The sequence below is a fragment of the Passer domesticus genome, chromosome 12, assembly GCF_036417665.1.
Source record: "Passer domesticus isolate bPasDom1 chromosome 12, bPasDom1.hap1, whole genome shotgun sequence".
Classification (NCBI taxonomy): domain Eukaryota; kingdom Metazoa; phylum Chordata; class Aves; order Passeriformes; family Passeridae; genus Passer; species Passer domesticus.
This window is the reverse complement of record NC_087485.1, coordinates 15947390-15967179: the sequence shown is the minus strand read 5'-3', so window position 1 is coordinate 15967179 and position 19790 is coordinate 15947390. Positions and strand designations below refer to the sequence as shown.

At 43.2% G+C, this 19790-nt stretch overlaps 1 protein-coding gene across 2 annotated transcripts in view; it reads left to right on the top strand.

Annotated features, from left to right (window-relative positions):
* The first annotated feature begins 4992 nt into the window (after positions 1-4992).
* The window catches only part of ADAMTS18 (ADAM metallopeptidase with thrombospondin type 1 motif 18), a 77637-nt gene continuing 62839 nt past the window's right edge, over positions 4993-19790 (top strand). The window contains exons 1-3 of one of the 2 annotated variants that reach the window (XM_064386734.1): positions 4993-5305; positions 5463-5541; positions 7399-7715. In XM_064386734.1, coding sequence (XP_064242804.1) covers positions 5204-5305; positions 5463-5541; positions 7399-7715 — 498 coding nt within the window. In that variant the 5' untranslated portion in view covers positions 4993-5203. Of the gene's footprint in view, positions 5310-5462; positions 5542-7398; positions 7716-19790 lie in introns of both variants that reach the window. The other variant, XM_064386735.1, reaches the window with a different exon arrangement.

The following is a 19790-nucleotide window of genomic DNA, read 5'->3' as shown; positions in this document are numbered from 1 at the left end:
TTCAGGGGCTTGCTGACAGAAAATATTACTGTAAATGGTGGTGGAAACCTATTCCACAATCATTACTCTTTATTGCAAGGAGTTTGCCAGACTTTATAGGATGCAAACTGAAAACTATGGATTTAGGGACAAGCTGAGGATACGACTTCCATCCTAACACCATGTTTTAAGGCAGCTGCAGAGAGCAGAATTTAATAGAGAAACTGGTGAGACAGTGTAATTTTATTCTGTGAACTTTCAGTCCTTAAGGATCAGGAATTAATGGAGGAACTACACTTAGTCAACCAGTATGTGTATTTGTTACTTATGAGTTTTCACGTCAGCTGAAATATAGTTACCCATAAACAGAATAACCAATGGCATGGTATAGCCCGTGCCACATGTCACTGAAAAATGCAATTAGCCATCACACAAAAGCAATTCTATTCCAGTAGCTCATATGGTAAACTGAACACTGGTTAGAAAAGCAGAAACATGCTTTTGGGAACATGCTAGGCTAGCATTTTCCATTCCTCAGAACACTGTTGTCAGCTTCAGGTTTTGTGGAAGTAGACAAAGGAGTCCTCGGAGTTTCTATTTATGAGAGTAGCCTTTTAAAATTTGGTGTGGAGGGGGGAAGAGGACAGAGCAGGAGTGGATCTGCTGTCAGCTGCCATTCCAGCACTGTCTGGTACTCTATAACCCTGCTCTGTGGGAGTCAGAGCCAGTGCAGAAGGTGCTGCAACTGTGGGGAAGCTGAGCAGTGTCCTCAGACCCTCAGTGTGTCAGGATATGCCCTCATCCCAAACCTGAGGGGCACCAGCTCTCTCTGCTCACAGCCTCCTCTCTGCACGAAGGATCTTTCTGGCAGGAAGGATATAAGGATTATTGTCTCAGGTTCTCTAACCAACCCAGAGAAAGAGCTGTGGTCAGTCAAGGCAGCTGGCTGATTTGGCCTCCAATGGTACAGTATTGCATGGGTTTAGATAATGTACACAGAGACATGCCAATGGGATTTGATACCAGCTGAGCACATCCCTGCAACTCCACTGAATCTACAGGAACCCTTCCCCAAGGTCTTTTTAAAGCTGTTCATATTTTGTTCAACCAGTGGTCACATCCTTCTACAACTAACAAGTGCTGAACTCTTCAGACAAATTGTATAAATTCACAAAATGCCTTGAGGTTATTGAATGAAAAATGTAAGGAGAAAGAAAAGCCTCCTTAGCTGTTGTGTTGAGTATGGAGCACAACCAACTTTGGAGCATAATTTCACTACGGGGCCTCTTCAACTTGTGACAAAGATGAAACTGATGGGTTTTAAACACTACCAGCTCATTCTAAAGAGGGTCATTTGTAAAGGGGATTCTAAGAAGACTTCTATGCAAAGAGTTTCACCCAGCATGTGGTTAATCATCCCTCACTAGAATTGAAGGCAAAAGGCTTCTGTGCCTCACAAGAGGGAAACTTCATTGTGGGGATAAACATAGAAGGGGTAAAGATGGAGCTGGAAGGATCCTGTGGAGTGCTTATATGTATCCTGAGTAACCCAACAAGGATGTAATTTGGCAAGAAATGGTCCCAGAAATGGTCAAGCAGGAATGGAGAGTTGCAGAAACTGAAAGCTGAGTTAGCAAAGGAAAATTCTGCTCTGAGTCTACTATGCATATTCACAGAATATCAATTAAAATGAGCCCTCCCTGCACCATTTCCCATTGGAAGTACTCTGCCTCCAGTCATCCAACCATACGTGGTTTCACAATGATATAAATGATACAAATTAATTTTAAACACAAATAAATCTGGAAGATAATCTAGATTGACAGCTCTCTGTCTTCTGTGAATTGTTCACTCAGGTCAGTGGTCACAAATGTCCCACATGATGAAGAGTTGCTCTAACAAAGATGGCAAAACAAACGTGGTGTTTTAGTCCAGGGCTTGTTTCTCCTGCATGCCTGTCAGTCATGTCAGCAGTAAGCACAGAATCATAGAACCATAGAATGGTTTGGAAGGGACCTCTCCTTCCAACACCCCTGCCATGGGCAGGGACACCTTCCTTTAGACCAGGTTGATTCAAGCCCCATCCAACCTGGCCTCGGGTAATTTCAGAGATGGGGCAGCCACAGCTGTGTGAATTCTGTGTGCAGTTTGACTCTATCACGATGGCCATGACAGCATAATTCTTCAGGAAAAAAAATCTAGGAAAGCTTATTGGAAAAGAAGGATTCAGAATTAGAAAGAATAGATCCTGAAGAATAATTATCAGTTTTCTATGATACGCTCACAGGTCGAAACAAGAACATCTAACATCTTTGCATGCAGACATCAGGACAGTGGACAGACACTTTGCATGCAGGTGTGGTCTGTCTGGAGAGGGGGCTGAGACATCCTGGTGAAACTTGGGCTGTGCTCTTGGACCTCGGTGTGGGGAAAGTGCAGCAGTAACTCACTGCTGGAGTGGAGCAGCAACCCCCTACTCTGCCTTGCAGCTCTGAGAGAAACCCTGACCTCCCCAGTCGGGGTCTGCAGCTGATCTTTTACTCTGGAGATCCCGCCCAAGGAGGTTATAGCTACCTGCAGGGCAATGCTGCTCCAGAGTGACAACCTTTACTGGCTTTGCACTGTTCCTTGTATTCCTAGGCAAGAAAGGAGTTTCTCACATGGGCAGAAAACCATTAGAACTGGTGGATACAAACTAGCAGGGGAAAGTAATGACCTATTAAGAACCTGATAAAACTGATCAGCATAAAAAATTGGTGGGAGCATCCAGCCTGGGAGCTTAGGCAGGGTAGAGCCCAATGAGGCTGCAGTATGGTAATGGCTCTCTCTGAGGAAATCTGTGTTTGTGGTCATCTGAGGTGGGACTCGCTAGGGAGAGGGGGGAGAAAGCCCCCCTCTGACTGCATTGTTTATTCCACTGCTGGCTGTGGAGCTGTAGCTTTCTCTGATGTTTTGCATGGTGTGTTTGCACATGGAACGAGCTGCCTTGCAGGATTCTCTGATGTTTATGACCATCACGGCTGGGATCTTGATTGACTTGGGGAGCACAGGATGATGTTGTCTGAGCGTGTTAACTGATCAATGTTGCTGCCTACAGGCCAGGAAAGGTTGGGGTCCCCTGCCTAATGCCAACTCAAATTTAGATGCATGTCATTTATAGTCATGCAAAGCAGTGTCACATTTTTTTCGTCTTCTTTGATCGTACCCAGAAACTATAAATCCCCAGGGTGAAATCTTAGCTCTACAGAAACCCAGAGCAAACCTCATTTCAGTGATGCACAGTTCATGGTGAAAGTTGTGGTTTTATTTCTTAAGTGATTCTTGTAATTGTTAGAGAATTGTATTTATTTCTCTCCCCTCTCCGCAAATGAAATGTCAATTTTCATGGTCAAGTAGTCTACTGAAAACAGTCAGGGCTGTCTGTTCAGGGTGCTGGGGGCTGATAATAAAATTACAGCCCAGTAATTTTATATTTTTCTCCTATTATCTGCCATGCACAGTATGTTTTATGTGTTCTACTCCACTGGGACCATCATAAACCTGTGGCCAGCTCTTTCATTTGAATATACTCAGTGGGAGGTGGCAGGTGCACTGTTACAAAAAGATTTTGAAACTTTATCATAGTATATTCAGAAGGTGATAATGTAAAAGTTGTTGGAAAATGGAGAGAGGTGAAGGAGAAATTCCATGCCTGGGAATTTATTTAATGTTTAAAGACAGGAAATGCTTTAAAAGTAAAAATATCTCAAATCTGTCTAATCCACTGCCCCAGACTAGTCACCACGATACCCCTGGTGAAGGGGGCAGGTAGAGGGGGTGACCTCCATCTCACCTCAGCTTCCATCATGCTCTCCAGCTCCTGGCCAGCTGGGGCAAAGGGGCACCTTAAGCTGACACAGTTACTGTTTATTTTCACTGTGTGACTCTGGGACAAGGGAGATTTTGAGGGAGATTGGACTGAGACAATACTGGAAAACTGTCTGGCACAAAAGGGAGATCAGGAGGTGAGGGACACTTCTAAATGCAGCCAAAATAATCAGAAACAAGTTCTGGGTTGATTTCCAGCCTGGACCAGTCCCATCCACCTCAATACTTGTTTGCTATTAGATTATTTGGATCTTTGATCCTTTCCTGAAGTTTTCTGCAGAAATGAGCGTGTAGTGGCACAACTACATTGGTTGGGAGCAGAATCTGCTGCTGTGTTTGGCTCAGTTTGTGTGAACCACTGTGTGAAAATCAGCTCCTCGATGGACATCAGTGTCCAGTACCTGTCAGAGCTGTGCTCACTTCCCAGGCACCTTCATCTTTGTGTGATTTGTTTCTTTGTTTTCCAATGATGCAACTTTTAAAAAGAATAGAAAATAACAGCACATTGTCTCCAAGTGAGTATTGGAAGCTGCACGGTTTGTCCTGGACTGTCACAGAACTCTCTTTGTAAAGAGAGGGAATTTTTGTGAAGAGAGGGGATCTCGTCAATGTATGAAGACATGGTGCCAAGCATCTGAAGTGTCTGAAGGAGAAGTGCCAAGGCGATGGAGCCAGGCGCAACTTGGAGGTGCCCAGCAATGGGACAAGAGAAAATGATGCTCAGAAAGTTCCATTTGGACATGAAGAAGCACTTCTTCCCTGTGCAGTGGCTGAACACTGGAAGAGATTGTCCAGAGAGGGTGTGGCGTCTCCCTCACGGGGGACATTCCAAAACAGAGTGGAGACAACCCTGTGCCCGGCGTTTGGGATGAGCGTGGCTGGACCAGCCGATCCGCCGCGACCCCTCCCAGCCTGACCACGCTGTGCCCAACCCCTGCGTGCAGCCCCCGTTCTGCCCCGCTGGACGCACATCCCCTCAGGTGCTCCCTGCCCGGCCCGGCCCGGCCCGGCCCGGCTCACCCGCCCACCGCCGCGCCGTGCCCGGCCCCAGGTGCCCCCCGCCCGCTGTCCCGCCCGGCCCGGCCCCGCTCCGCCCCGCTGGTCCCGCCCGCCCCGCTCGCCCCCCGGGTGCGGCCGCGCCAGACGCGGCGCCGGAGGCAGCGCTGCCCCGCGGCGGCGGCGGCGGCGGGGCTTAAAGCGCTCGGGGCCGGGGCCGCGCTCACCTGGGGCCGCTCCCGCGCTCCGCCGGCCGCCGCAGCGGCTGCGGGGCAGCGCCCAGGTGACCATGCGGGGCGGGCGGGCGCGGCCGCCGCACGCTCCGGGCAGCAGGTAGCGCTCGCCAGGTGCGCGGCGGAACATGGACTGTCTGCTGCTGGCCGTCTGGACTCTACCTGCTGCGATTCTCGGCGGCAGCTCCATGCAATTCCAGACTCTCCCGTGGCTCGGAAGCACTGTAAAGGCAGGTCGAGAGCACTTTCTTTTGCAGTCGCCTAGTGTACTTTCATACCAGGTTGCTGCAGTTTCTGGTGCCTTGTCTTTCTGCCTTGCCTTGTCAAGGAAACTTCGCCCAATACTCCTTTTCTCTCTCTCTCTTTTATTTTTTCTTTCTCTTGCAGACCCTTCAGCTGTGTTGCCTCTGTTGCATGTCTCATGCGGCAGCTTTAACCAGTGACAGCATCAGTGAATTGACTCATGGTTTGTATAGTTCTTTCTGTGTCCGTATGTGAACATTTGCATGGATTTTTTTTTTTTTTCGTGGAGTGAATATTTAGAGGGGAGAAGTCACAGTGTTTAGGGAGCATAAAGTGCAAGCAGGCTGGCTACTGCGGGATGGTGAACCACGGGCACGGATTAACTTGTTAAGCCCTGTGTGCTGAAGCTGAAAGGAACAATATGTAGCAGCAAAGCAAATGAATGAGATGGTAAATACATCCACGTTTCCATGTGCGATTAGAAAGATGAATGCGTGTGTAGCCACAACAGCAAAACCTCATGTGTCTGTTGTGGAAGCAGTGAGACAAAAGTAATGAAAAGATTTGTGTGGGGGAGCAGGAGGAGCTGTGCAATGCAGGCTAAGGGGGAAAAAGCCTGGAGAGAAAGGGCTTGTGTGAGTGGGAACTCAGGAGCCGTTTGTTCCCAGGTTGGAGTGACTGGCACGTAGATGCTGATGGCTTTGGGACTTTTGAAGTGCAGTATATGCTTTGTATTGTGTGTGAGTAGAAGCAAAGTACAGCAGAGAACCACACCAGGGTGCAGAAAGGAAACCCCTCCTGCACCCTGTGCTCTGCTCACTGGGGGATTCCCTCTCTCCAGCAGCTGCTTGCATTTTTTGGCCACCAGCCTGCTTAGCGCCCTCAACTTCTGCCGTTGATTAACACCACTCGAGGAAAGTGAAAGCTCTTGATGTATTGTTTCCACTGTCTAAGGAAAAGCAACCTGTCAGTGGTTACGTTTTCAGCCTAATGTGTGTCCAATAAAGTCTATTCAGGCAAAGAGATTGATTGAGAGATTTTGCAACATCTGTTACAACACAAAAAGGAGGGGTTTTCTTCTTTTTTGATGGTGTTATTTCAATTTAGGAAAGGAAATTAATTGTTTGTCAAGTGCATGGACATCTCTAAGTGTCCACAGAGAAACACAGCTCACAAATTAAATGGGGTTGGGAAGCAGTTTTTTCAGCATAATTTCTTAGGCTACCAGGAATGGGTGCAAAGATCCTAGTTCAGGAAACAGCTAAAACTCAGACCCTGGTTCCAGGACACAGGTAATCCCTGCATGGCTAGGTGAACACCAATGGTAGTGTGCTGCAAGTGAGACACCTGCTTGTAGGGCCAGCTGAATTATGGCCTCTTTCAGCATCCTTTTTTGGGTGGTTCTGAGTAGATCAGAGTGTTCTCTTCAGAAATAGTTTTGTAATTTTTTTGCATATTTTATGCAAAGCAATAAACTTCTTTGGCATGCAATTAGCAATGGCTGACTAAAGGTTATTAGGTAGGATGTAATCTCTTTCTGCTGGAGGTCAGTTACAATTTGAAACCCAGTCTAATCAAGTCCCTACAAAGAGATGAGGTCTTACTCAGTTAAGGCATTAATAAATTAATCCTTTAATCCATTTGAACAAGTGGTACAGTTCTGCAAGGTCTCAGGCATGGCTACCCCTACAGTGATACAACATTTGCTGCATTCTTAGGGAAGGGAAAAGCCTCTCAAAGCGGAGTGGCCTTCACATTTGACAACAATTAATACAGGGGGAGGGGAAAACCTACAGATCTGCTGGTGATGACAAATGTCTTCAGAGGAGCAGTTGTGGGAATGTTCGCAGCTATGCTAGTTAGTCTGTGCCTCTCAGTGGGGCACAAAGGAAACAAACACAGGCTGTGAGCCTTTGTGACTTACAGGGCTGAATTTATGCAGGCGAGACAGCACACACAGAGCCCGCAGGCCAGCCCCAAAATGAGGGAATGCTCCATGCCATAGGAAATGCCTGATACCGTGTCAGAGTGCCTTGCTTGTGGGATGCCAGAGCTGATGGCCAACTCTTTATCGTTACAGATTATGTGTTTGTGACACCTGTCAGAGTGGATGCCAGCGGATCGTACATTTCACATGACGTTTTGCACAGTACTAGGAGAAAGAGATCAACTCAGAGTTCAAAGAGTTCCTTGCACTACAAATTTTCAGCATTTGGACAGGAACTTCACTTAGAGCTTAAACCTTCGACCATTTTAAGCAACAGTTTTATTGTCCAGGTACTCGGGAAAGATGGAATGTCAAATTCTCAGGACCATGAAATTGAGCAGTGTTTCTACCAGGGATTTATAAGGAATGATAGCACCTCTACAGTAGCAATATCTACATGTGTAGGCTTGGTAAGTGACTATTTCAAACAAATCAGCATTAAAAGTATTTTTGTACATGCAATAGTAGCTGAAGGTATGCTCATATAATAGTCAAGACACCATAAACCCTTTTGTGATTTTTCTAGTATCACTGGTTGCTATTGTATTTGGCAGAAGAGACTTTGTTATAGCAAATGAACAGCATCAAACCTTTGTAATTTTTGATGACAGTCTTTCAGGAAAAAAAGACTAGCAGGTAGTCCTAGTAATCATCCCATAGCAGTTTGTTACAGTTTGTGATAGTTTATACATTTCTGCTCACTCTTAAGTAAAAGTTCTTCCTGCCTTTGTGAACTGCGGTGAATAAAGGAAAAAAGCCAGTTCAGAAGCTTGTGAAAAAAGCAATATTATATCTAGGTTCATCAACTACTTTAAGGAATGGTGAATTTCCTAGCTTGGCAGGAGTTATGAACAAATTTCCCTTTGTTTCCTTTGATAATTGAAGCATTAATTGGGTTTACTGGTCTTGATGAGTTGATCTTTTATAAATGTGTTAAATATTATCATTGTGTATTTTCCATTTATGGCTGCCAGCCAAGTTCATGAAAAATCATTATTCACAGGTGATTTTTTCAAAATACGTTTGACAGTGCTCATTGCCTGCAGAGAAGGCTTTACTGATGTAATTTAGGAGAATTGTCTGCAGGATTAATAGCTAAGGATGTTTTTTAAGGCTTAATCGCTTGCATTTGCAAAGCAGTCTGCTATGGCTGCAGAGGAAGGCAGTGACATTGAGTGGGAAGTCTATGAAGTCATCTGTGTGCTTTGTGGTTGACTAAAGGTCCAGAGGATATGTTGGGTCACCCTCTAGAAATCTGTTTTGCAAAGGTACTTGTCTCTGAGGGCTATTAAACTGTGTGACGGGACCAAAGAAGGAGCACTTGAGACAGCCAGTGTTTCCTTTGAAACTGGAATCAGTGACTTGAGAAGCCTGTTCATTAGGAAGGGCTGTTGATAACTGGTTGAAGTGGTCTGGGTTATATTTTGAATGCTGTGCTCTTTTATTTTTTTTTTTCCTCCCATGAAGTTAGAGGAATCTTAACAGTTCATTTGAACAGTTGTAAATGTGAGTTTGGAGCAGGTGCCAGGAACTGGGCTGAAGCTTTCTTTTGCTTTTAAAGTTATGTTTGTGATGCTGAACTATTAATATCAAATGTGCTCAGTTGTTTTAATGGAAGCTTCGTATTCACAACTGCCACTTTTTGTCAGATTTACTCGGAAAAATACCCTGTTTTCACTCATTGCAGTATTTTGTCTTTTTGCTATGGGACATGCTCTACCTACACACAGCAGGTACAGTTTGGGAGATCTCCCCTGTTTGGCCACGTTTTGGTTTTTAACATGCTTTCTAAGCTAAGTGAAGTTTGGCTTGTCAAGTCTTGTCTGGAGAAGGAAGGTTCAAGCCTGCCTCAGGTCAGAGAGGAACAGAATGGGGTGATCTTAACTGAGAATGAAATGGATCTTTTACCACTGTCTCGACACAGAGGTTGTTATGACTGGTAAGCTTCACCTAGAAAAGATCCAGAAACTGATCAAAAGAGAATAAATATTGTGGTATGAACAAACTTATTATAGAAGTACCTAGATTATCAACAAATAGAATCTCTGTTTAAAATTAATTTCAAGGTTCAATAGATTTTGCCTTAAATTGTTGTTTTAAACTGGCAAATGAAGTAAGCCTTTACTTACCTACCCTACAGGAGATTATTGTATCCCAAAGTATAATTGTTCCTTTCTCTCCCTATCCATCTATTAATTTCAGTGCACCTAATGAATCCCAGGCAAATTACCAACAGGATTCTGAGTCTTTCAGTTTACAAGGCTGTCCTCTTAAAGATGTCGTCAGCTGTCTGTAATGACACCCACGTCACTTTTCACTGGGATCCAAACTCAGTAATCATATGTTAAGTCTGGACGCTGTGCTCTGATCAAGAGAACCTTGTGAATAGCTTCTATATCCTTTTTCACCAACTACTTTTGTCACTTGGTTGCCCTTCTTTCCTATTTGCTTTGTTCACTGCAATTAAACCGAAAGTGGTGTTTCTTCTATATGGTTGGTAGCACTAATCTTTCCATTGTTCCTTTCATTAGCAATAGCTTCTCTACAATAAAGCTGCAGTGACCCATTCTTTCAAGCCTGGAACACCACAATGTGATTTGGAAGCAATTGCATTTCAATAGACTACGGGGACTCTTTGATCTAATTTTTTGGATGACCTAGAGTATTCAGTCATTCAGCTGTCTGTTATCTGCCAGTGCCTGCAGAGGAGACTTTGGGGAGAGGCTGTATGAAATGGTTTGTTAGGCATGATGACCTTAACTTAACACTGCAAAGGAGCAAGAATTTGTTGCTTTGGTCTAGATCTGTTAAGAGATGTGTGTATATTACATTTTAATGGCTTAGTTGACAGGAAGGCCCCACGTTTTTATGCTGATTTGTTGATTTGAGACCAAATGTTTCCATCAGTCAACACAATTTTCTTGGTGTGTCAGAAGGCAGAACTGGATCTTTATCTGAACAAGTCTCTAATAGAGCAAGTGAGCATTTCAGGAGAATGTGCACAAATTTATTGTGAGTACTGCCTCTTTTCATCATCAAAGTGTTTCAATTTTCAAATGGAAACTTGCTTTTTTCTGTCTTCTGCCATTTTTCTGCTTCAGTCAGCATCCTTTGCTTGCTGGAGCATTGTTATACAGCAAAAACCCAGTGCTTTTACTTGTTTGGTAAATGAAAACTGTTCTGGACCTTCTGTGGAGAACTTGATATAGTCCTTCCACAAAAGTTATAATTTTTTCACATATTTTTTAATGCATTCTCGCTCCCTGGGATAATTTTTTCACTCTTGCAACTTTGGGACAATAAGTTTGTTTATGCTAGTAAATGCAAAGCAAATTTCTCTTTATCATCATCTTAATGTGTCCCAAATAAAAAGTACTGCAGATTTTTTACTTTTCTTCACTGAGTTTTCATTATTCATTTAAAAAGCCTCTTGTTTTATTCCTGCATGACTTTTTGGAGTTTCCTTCAGTGCCTTGTGCTTTCCCAATTGGTATAGCTAGGCTACTGGTTTGTCTTGCTGCTTCATCCCCTGTTTACATTCTCCAATTCAAACTGTTTGTTCTTTCCACATTCAACCTTTTTTCCCAAAATCCTGATTTGAGCTAATTCTTACTTCCTGTAATTGTATTTTTATTACTATTATTTAGTAATTTATTGTTACTTATAATTGTCTTTAGGTGGCTCATTGAGAGGCAGACTACCATGGTTTTTCAGGTTTTTGAAAGAGATTATGCTGGCCACTCTTTGAATAAGGAATTGTTTTTTTAGGACCTACTCAGTATGGTTGTATATATTCCTACCTCCTTCCCCCTTTCCCATTCTGATCCACTTTGTGCTGTTTAATCTGCATTAAAAAGGAGATCTGTTGTATGTTCACCATCTTTAACTCCACTTCCATGATGGCATCTAAAAGATTTACTGCTGCCTTCCCAGCCTGTATCACAGTGTCTTGTTTGCCTCTCTTCGTAGGCCAGTTTTTGTCTCCTTACCTTAGGTTTATGTGTACAGAATCTCCTGTATAAAGTGAGTTGTTTGCAGTCACACAGTAAATCAGGGCAGAACACAAGAGAACCTCAGAGGTCTCCAGCTGTATTGTAGAGACATTCTCAAAAGTAATTTATAACTGTGCTCGTGGGAGCAGAGTCGCGTTCCCCTTGTGAACATGAACTCTGGCAAAGTCAAACAAGTTTATAACCCAGTACACAATGTAGGAATTGGTGGCCCTAATGAATGAGGGGTTTGTTATGCAGCATTTGTGGGCTGCAGGGCACAGGTGAAGGGTCTAGAGCAAGTACAAAATGTGTGCCCAGAGGAAAGACCTGTTTATCCAGCATAAGGAACTCTCCTGCCATTCCATCACAGAGAAGGTGTGTGTGTATTTTGGGTCAGAAAAAGGAAGTTCAGTTCAGTGGAACAGTTCAGGTCCTTTAAAACTGTATGACACACAGTGTTATCTTCCAGGCCAAATTTATCACTGGCCTGGAGGCCTGAGAGGCTGCACCTGCTCACACCAGAGATGGGTTTGGGCTGTCCTCTCCCTTTGATTTATGAACCTCAGTCAGAAGTAGTGGTGCCCTCCTCTGGTTTTGGCAAGATGTGTTTGAATCTGTCATTATAAGGAGCCTCTTGTCTCAAGCTGTGTTATGTTTATTAGTGTCTAGTCAAAGGAAGAGAAAGAGGAGGGAGGGATGAATCATGTTACACTCGTTGAGCTGTCAGGGGATTCTAGACAAGAAGGGTTATAGATGTAGCACTGAGAGATAAACAGGAGATGTATTAATTCAGTGGAGGGAGGTGTGTGTGTGTCTGAGGGCAGGGCTTTGCTCAAAGTATCAAAGAAGCCACAAAATTAAAGCTTCTTGATGCTGTCTGACCACCTAAGAGGCAAGCAGGCCGGGCAGCTCATGTACCCACTCTTTGTAGTCATTTAATTGCACCTGGTATTAGCATTATTTAAGTTGGTACTAACAGCAGCCTCCTATTCCTCGAGCTCACACTTTAAGTCCAATTAAATATGTTGAGACAAATCCCAAAGTTCTTAGGCAGACAAACTGCCATTAAACTCATTGAGCGAGACTGCTGGTGAAAATACAGAATAATTGCTGTTTGCAGTGAGGGTCCTTTAGAAATTGACAGCTGTAAATATACAAAAAAATGTGGCCCAGTGGGACCTTGAGGAGAAGCTAAGTGCAGAGCTGGTGGTTTTTCTCATTCTTAAAGGTGTTTGTAGTCCCCCCAGAAGCCAATACACAAATCCTATGTTTTCTGCTGTTGTACCAGCACAACATGAGCAGCTTCTTTCATGGGAGTTCTATGATTTTCTTTGCATTCACGCACTATTGCATCTCCATCCTTTATAAAACACAAACTGTGTTTTACAGGATCATCCTTTTGTCCACTATTTTGGTGAAGATTTTTCCGTTATTGTTCCATTACTCCATATTATGGTAAATATGAAAATAAGAAAAATCTCTACAGGAAAATGAGATTACAATGGGAAATAGTCCTATTCTTGAAGATATTTTAGGTTATACTAGAAAAATGTAAGGCAGTGTTTCTGGTCTCAGCATTGACCTGACTGGTGATGAATTGTGTGATTAGGTTATTGATCAACCTTCTCCATATCTGTCTGATAAGCTTTCTGTTTAACTCTGCCTTTAGCTCTGCAAGACAAAGGCTGTGTTATCCCAGGTGTTTTGGCACTACTGATTCCTGTTAGGCAAGACATGGAATTAAAGAGGATTAATGATGAGAAAGGATCTGCTTCTGCTTGGCAGAAGAAGTAATAGAAGTTGTATTTCTTCCTATTTTATGTTAAAAAGCCTGAATGTACATAGAGGAAACTGAGCACAGTAGGCTGTGGCTGCCCAGCTGCTCTGAGTGTCCACAGGAGCTTGTCTTCTGTCACCTGTGCCTGCTCTGTCATTGCTCAGCTGGCAGCAGAGAGTGAAAATAAATGGTTCATTGGTGTATTTCCAACCAAACTTCAGGCTGCTGTGGGCACCATTGTTTGAACCCTCTGAGTGATTTTCCAGAAACAAGGAGTATCCATTTGTACAGAGATAGTTCATCCTGGCCCTTCTTGTTAAGCAGCAGTCTTATCATCACTTCCAAAGGAATCAGTAGTCGCTATCTCTGCTTGAAACATCAGTGTTTTTCTTGCTGTAGCAAAGCCTTTCCACTAAACCTAGTTCCCACACTTTGCCTAGTCCATTAGAGAGAAGCTTATAGACAAATACCCTTGTGAGGGTCAGGAGTGGATGACCTGCCTGCACAGACGTGACCCCTTCATAACAGGATGTCTTTGATGTCGTGAGGATTTTTATTTTCAGCACCACTATTTTCATGTGGGCTGTACCATCTCTGCTGCTGAGAAGCAGTGTATGCTCTTCTGCATGGCTGGGAACTGCTGGACATCATAAATAGTTCTCTTTTTGGAGGCAGATTTTAATAACTAATATAAGCTTCTAGTCACTAATTAATCTAAACAGGGGTTTATTTCTGTTATCTTTTCCCTTTTCTTCCTCCACTTTGGAAGTGTTTGAGGAGGATACCAGGTTGTCAGACCTGGTGTGTAAAGGCTTTTGTTTACCCAAAACACAATGACAGTCTGTGAAACTGCAGCTGAAGTCCAGCTCAACAGCCAACTCCTGGAGATCTGTACCTGACACACAGAGTGGGAGGCAGTGTCTTGGTTGTGCCCTGACCCCCACACAATTCACTTAATTTGCGCAAATGGTGCCATCAAAACTCTTCTTAAAGAGTGTTTTCCCAAGCACTTTCTCCCCTCACCCTGTGCAGAAGCAGAGCCCTGATCATGATGACAGCTCTGTGGCATACTTGCACTCCCTTGGGAGTTGACTTCCAGTCACTGTAGGCTGCTCAGCTGTAACTACTCTGGATGCTCACTGGGAGTTCTGCCACCAGCTCCAGAAGTCCCTCGCATGTTTTGGCTCTCAAATTTTTGTTTCTTACAATATTGTTCTTAAGTCCACAAGATATTTATGATAATGTTTTCTAACATTAATGCAAACTAATGCTTGCAGCTTCTTAGGGAAGGGTTTGCCTTCCTGATGTACAGCAGGTTCTTTGCTCTTTGAAGGAGAGGATCACTGCTGTCCAGTACTGCACCAGGAGGGAAGATTGGAGGTCTAAGACCTGTGGTTTGGAAATTTTCGGCACATGGATCAAAATAAAAGCTGGAACTATGCTAAATAAAGGCATCCATGGTGGTGATGGCCATGATGTAGTCAGTTCCTCAAGATCATTTTAGAGCTCTTTGCATCTGGTTTCATTCTCTCCTGAGCATTAGCACTGTTGTTGACTTACAGAGGTAAAGGCTGCTAAGGGATTTTCTAGGAAATACCTGCTTTCCAGGAGCTCTGTGTGCCTCACTTTGTCATGGTCTTCTCCCAGTGAGCTGGCAGGAGAGGGGTTAAACTTAATTATCTCTGCAGTGAGAGCTGGCAGTGGACCTACACTGAGTTTTAGCACCTGAAACCCAGACTTGATGATTTTTTTTTCCAAAAAAATACTTATTTTGTCTTTGAAAGGATCTGACTAGCCCTTAAGTGGTATCTGAATTGAATTTTAACTGATAATTCCACTGCAAACAAGGTTTTCTTCTGTCTTTTTGATCATGTCACTGGGAGCAGAAATGTTGGTTCTTTCTTGCCTTTTCTTATCCCATTTTAATCCCAATTCTGTTGCTGCAGGTCTACCATAAATTACTGTATGCTAAAGGAATTTCCTATTGATTTGCTCTGACAGTGATTTGACCAGCTATGTGAATAGCTGATGGAAGCAGAACTTATCTTGGGTTCAGAGAGTGAAGCATTGACTAAAGCTTTGAGGTAAACATTTACAGAAGAAACCTGAAATCATAAAGCCTTGCAGCTCAGCACAATTTACAAACATGTATTAATTAAGCTTCAGTGCTGGCTCTGCTCTGTGTTTGATGAGAACAACATCCTGGCACACAATGGGTTGACATCAGTAACCTTTTATTGTTTATCGTGCTCGGAAGTCACCAAGAATGAGGGTGAAGAAATGTCAAATAATCAGGTCAGCTGCGAGTGAATGAGTCTTGATGGTTGAAGCTTGGTACCGTGGGAACCATTATTGTCCAGAGTGATTTCTGGAACATGCAAGTTAATTTCTTTTTTTACAATGTTAGTTCATAAGCTGGGGAAATCTGCAAACAACTTCTACAGTCAGATGAAAACCCTTTTCCTGAACCTCATATGTGGCTGCCCAGCTAGTGGCTGCCGAAAAATGGTAAAAGACAAAAGTTGGATGGCAAAGATAATAGGTCTTGACTGCAATAACAAGGCCCAGAACAAACCTGCTTAAGAGAAGAGGAAGCTGAGGCAATAAAGTGATATTTGCTTGCAGAGACAATGGGGTGTTGCCTTTTCACTCCCCTGGGCATTTGCATTTCAGGCTGCTCCACTCTGTACACAGCACACTTGGGGCTTTATTCTTTGAGGGCTGGATTCTTGCTGTTCACAGTGGGATCACTTGAATGCTTGTGCCTGCCTGCCTAATATATGTTAATTGAAGGACTTTTGTGTCTCAACATCTTTATTAATATTAATGGAATGAGATTTTTAATGGACTTATACAAAATATGCTTGACCTAGCTTGAGCCCTCACTTTTGTTTTTATACTCTGCAGCACAGTGTGGCTTCTGATTAATTTAAGAACAAAATATTATATTCTGTGGCAGAGTACACAAACTAATGAAATATGGATTACTCTTCAGACCTACATTTTCCTTGCTGTGTGATATAGAATTTATATAGCACCAGAATGTAATCAGTTCTTTTTAAATCATGAAATTAAAAAGAGGTTTTCTTTTTATTTGTGTGAATTATTGCATTTCAGTGAAAATATTTTTAAACTAATTCTTTCTTGACCAGTCCTGTCTTATGCCACACACTCTTTTTTATCTTTTTTAGGAAGAAGTCATCAAAACAGTAGGCCTTAAAATTAGGCTAGACTAAACCTCAAGAAATATTTCAAATTAATATTGCTGTTAGTATAAGCTGGTCATGGTGAGGGATAGCTATAAATGCTGTAATGCATCATCAGACAAGAAAGTTTAAACTTCTCTAAAAATGTGGCAAGCATCATTTCTTGTTAACACTTGACAGAAACCTATTTTATTTGTTTTGTTAGATGCAAATATAAATTACATGTTAAAATAACAGTCTTGGACTAGCGCAGAGACTATTTTTGTTTTGCAGTCTGCTGTGGATGTTTATAGCATACACAAGAAAAATGCTTCTGTCACATTTTCACTTTTTTGTTACATTTTCTGATAAAGAATAATTCCTTTTAGGCTGCTCTACGTTTCATTGTTTGTAATAAACATCTCTGCAACCACTGTGGAGACCAGTCTGCCGCAAGAGGAGCTCTGGGCTCGCTCTGTCAGCTGGTTCTCTTCATGCTGGAGGCCTTAGGGATATTTTTTTACACTACATCACATACTGGTGGTGGGATTGTTATCCTACCCCAAGCAGCAAAAGCTTGAGCAAAGGGGCAGGAAAAGAGTTTCCACGCTGAGACAGCAGTGAGCTGCTGATGACTGCTGATCCCTGCAGCCCTGTCACCCTCCTTGACAGCTGTTTGCTGGTTGATGGGCTTCATCTAAAGCTTCTTGTGGTGAGTAAAAAGTTCTCTGCTGACTGCTTTGGATCTGAACGTGGCCTTGGGAAGTGTCTTTTATTCCTTCCTACATCATCTTGGCCCTTGAGTCAGTAGGCACACCATTGTTTTGGGATACACTGCTGCAATTGCTGTTTGGTTTAGCAAGATATTTTGAAAAGGGGAGGCACCACTGGCTCATCAAGAAAGTGAAACATGTCTGTTGCTCCTGGCAGACCCTGAAATGCTTGTGGGACATACTGCAGGGTGGTGCTGTATAATCAGATTTCACTGAATCAGAAATTAGATGGAGGCAAACAGCGTGCTGGAGGGCAAACCCCATCTGCAGGCTGAGCCTTGCAGCTCCCATGGACCAGAACAGCCAGGAGTGAGACGTGGCAGGAGCTCAGGCAGTTTCCAGAGAGTCAGCTGCTGCTACTACTGCTAGAAAGTGCACCCAAGTGCTTGGCATGTAGTGCCTGCAGTTGCCAGATAGGTTTCAGTGCCCTGGTGCCAAGTGTTGTCATTCCACTCTGCTGCCAGAGCATCCCGACCATGAAGGAGCGAGGGAAGCGCAATGGCCACCAGAAAATGTAAAGAGGCTATTTGGCCTAACACAAATCCAGTCCTGATAAAGTCTGGGGATGGGAATAAAAGAGGACGGTACTTTTGGAGGCCTGTTGTCCTTGTTAGACAGGAGATGGACTTGGCAGGTTTTGAGCTGTGAAATTGTGAGGGAATATTATCAGATGTCATCACAGGGGACAAGACATCATTCATCTCCTACTCATGGTAGGAAAGCTGAGCAATTGCAGAGAGGGAAGCATGTTACAGAAATGGTTAATTGATTCCTGTGCTTACCAGAGAGACCTGGGTGGTCATTTGAGCTGCCTGAGGCACAGAGGCCTGCAGGTCTCGGTAATGAAGACCATGCATGATCCCAGGGACAGAACAGGGTGCAGGTGGTGCCTTGGCTGTGAGCATCAGGATAATGCTGTGGTGACAAAGGTTTGTGTTTTCCATCAGTGGGATAGGTGAAATACCAAGGAAAGGACAATTTGGTCCAGCAGCTGAATCAGAGAGGGCTGATATATTACCATATATTGCCAGTTAAAGCTACGAACAAATATGTGCCAGACTTGGCCTCTGAGTACTGCACTGGTTCTGTTTACAGGTTTCCAGCTTTTGGGTTATAGTGCCATCAGGAGTTTATTTTTATTTTAATTTTCCAAACATTTCTTGAAAATTAGCTTTCTGGTGCTCAGAACAGCACCACAACACTAAATTAGTTGCAAATAGCTCGAGGGCTGAGGGAATCATATATTTTTTTGGTTGTGGCTGTTCACATGATTTATTTAGTCATTAGAAAGATTACAGTTTGGGAAAGTCAGGAACCCACTCTAATGTGAGAAACAAAACAGAAGGAAATGTTATTCATACAGAATGGAGGTCTGTCTTCTGCAAGCCAGCATTTGTGCAAAGCCCAGCTCCTTCTGCCTCCACAGCCCTATTCCTTGTTAGGTTTAGCAGAAGATGGGGAGTATTTCCCATTGGGAATGTTTCCTGCCCACCACCAGCCTGCTCAGAATGGTGCCCATATGCTCCAAAATATCTCCATGGATATTCCACATCCTATAATGACAGCTTAGCCTTTGGACCTGATTGCCAATAAAGAGGAAGAAGAATTTAGATACTGATGCATTATTTTCTATACCAAGGCACTGAATTGGTGCCTATTCTTTATTAAATCTTTATCTTGCAATGGTCAGTACAATCCAGTGCCCACAGCATCAGAAATATGAATATATTTGTTTTTCTATAAAGGTGCACATGGCAATGCTGTTTATGGCTGTAGTCTTTTCTGCTGTTCAATAACTTGTTCATTGTTATTATGAATTAAAGCAACACTGTTGTGCTTCTTTCAGGAAAGGCCTTGCATTTTGAAGGGAAGGGTGTTGTAGTTTGCCTTTAATTTTTGTAGTAAATGGAGGGTATAGGTTTATTGCAAAAGTTTATAATGTGGAGGATGTATGTGAATGAGTCTCACATGACTTCCTTTATTATTTGTGAAAATATGTTAAAGGAGTAGGTCACTGTAAATCTGTAAAGTATTTTATAAAATTTATTTGCTATTGAAAACAAAACCTATTTCATTTCAGATTGATGAATCTTGTAAGAATTAGTATAAATAACATGAAAAACTATTATCAGTGTCCTATTTTAGTCCTTTTGAGGGGCTCAGTGGAGGTGTATAAGGAGAAGCCCTGGAGAGGGGTGATGAAATGTGAAATCTTGGGCTGAAACTATTCCGACAGGATGGGGAGTGTAGCTTAAACCCTCTCTTATCTTGCCAGTGTTCTTGTGTGTGCTGCCTCTCCCCAGCAAGATGCCTGACTGATTCACAGCAACTGATGGGCAGTTTAAAATTACAAAGCTTTCGGTTTCCTTGTTCCTAACAGATAAAGAGGGTGGGCATTTCCTGATTGTATGGTATACACTCAAAATATTTAAGTTCCCCATGGTGCTATTTGTGCCTAATTTACTTCTCTAGCACATTAACACTGCTGGTTTTCTGCAGGGGGAGGAGTGTGTGGTGTAACATGCTGTGAAGAGAGGAAATGTTTCACAAGAGCTCCTTCTGGCTTTTCCTCTGTTTGCCTTACCACCTGGAAAGAAGAAAAGGTGGGGGGACTGACTGATGATCCAGATGGATTGCAGGAGCAGTCACGTCTGTGGTCAGATGTGTTAAGCTGGGCAAATCCACACTGGGAAGTGGCAGGATTGCACTTCAACTCCTAAAAAACAGGAGTGTGCAGGCATGAGGAGGGCTGAACTGC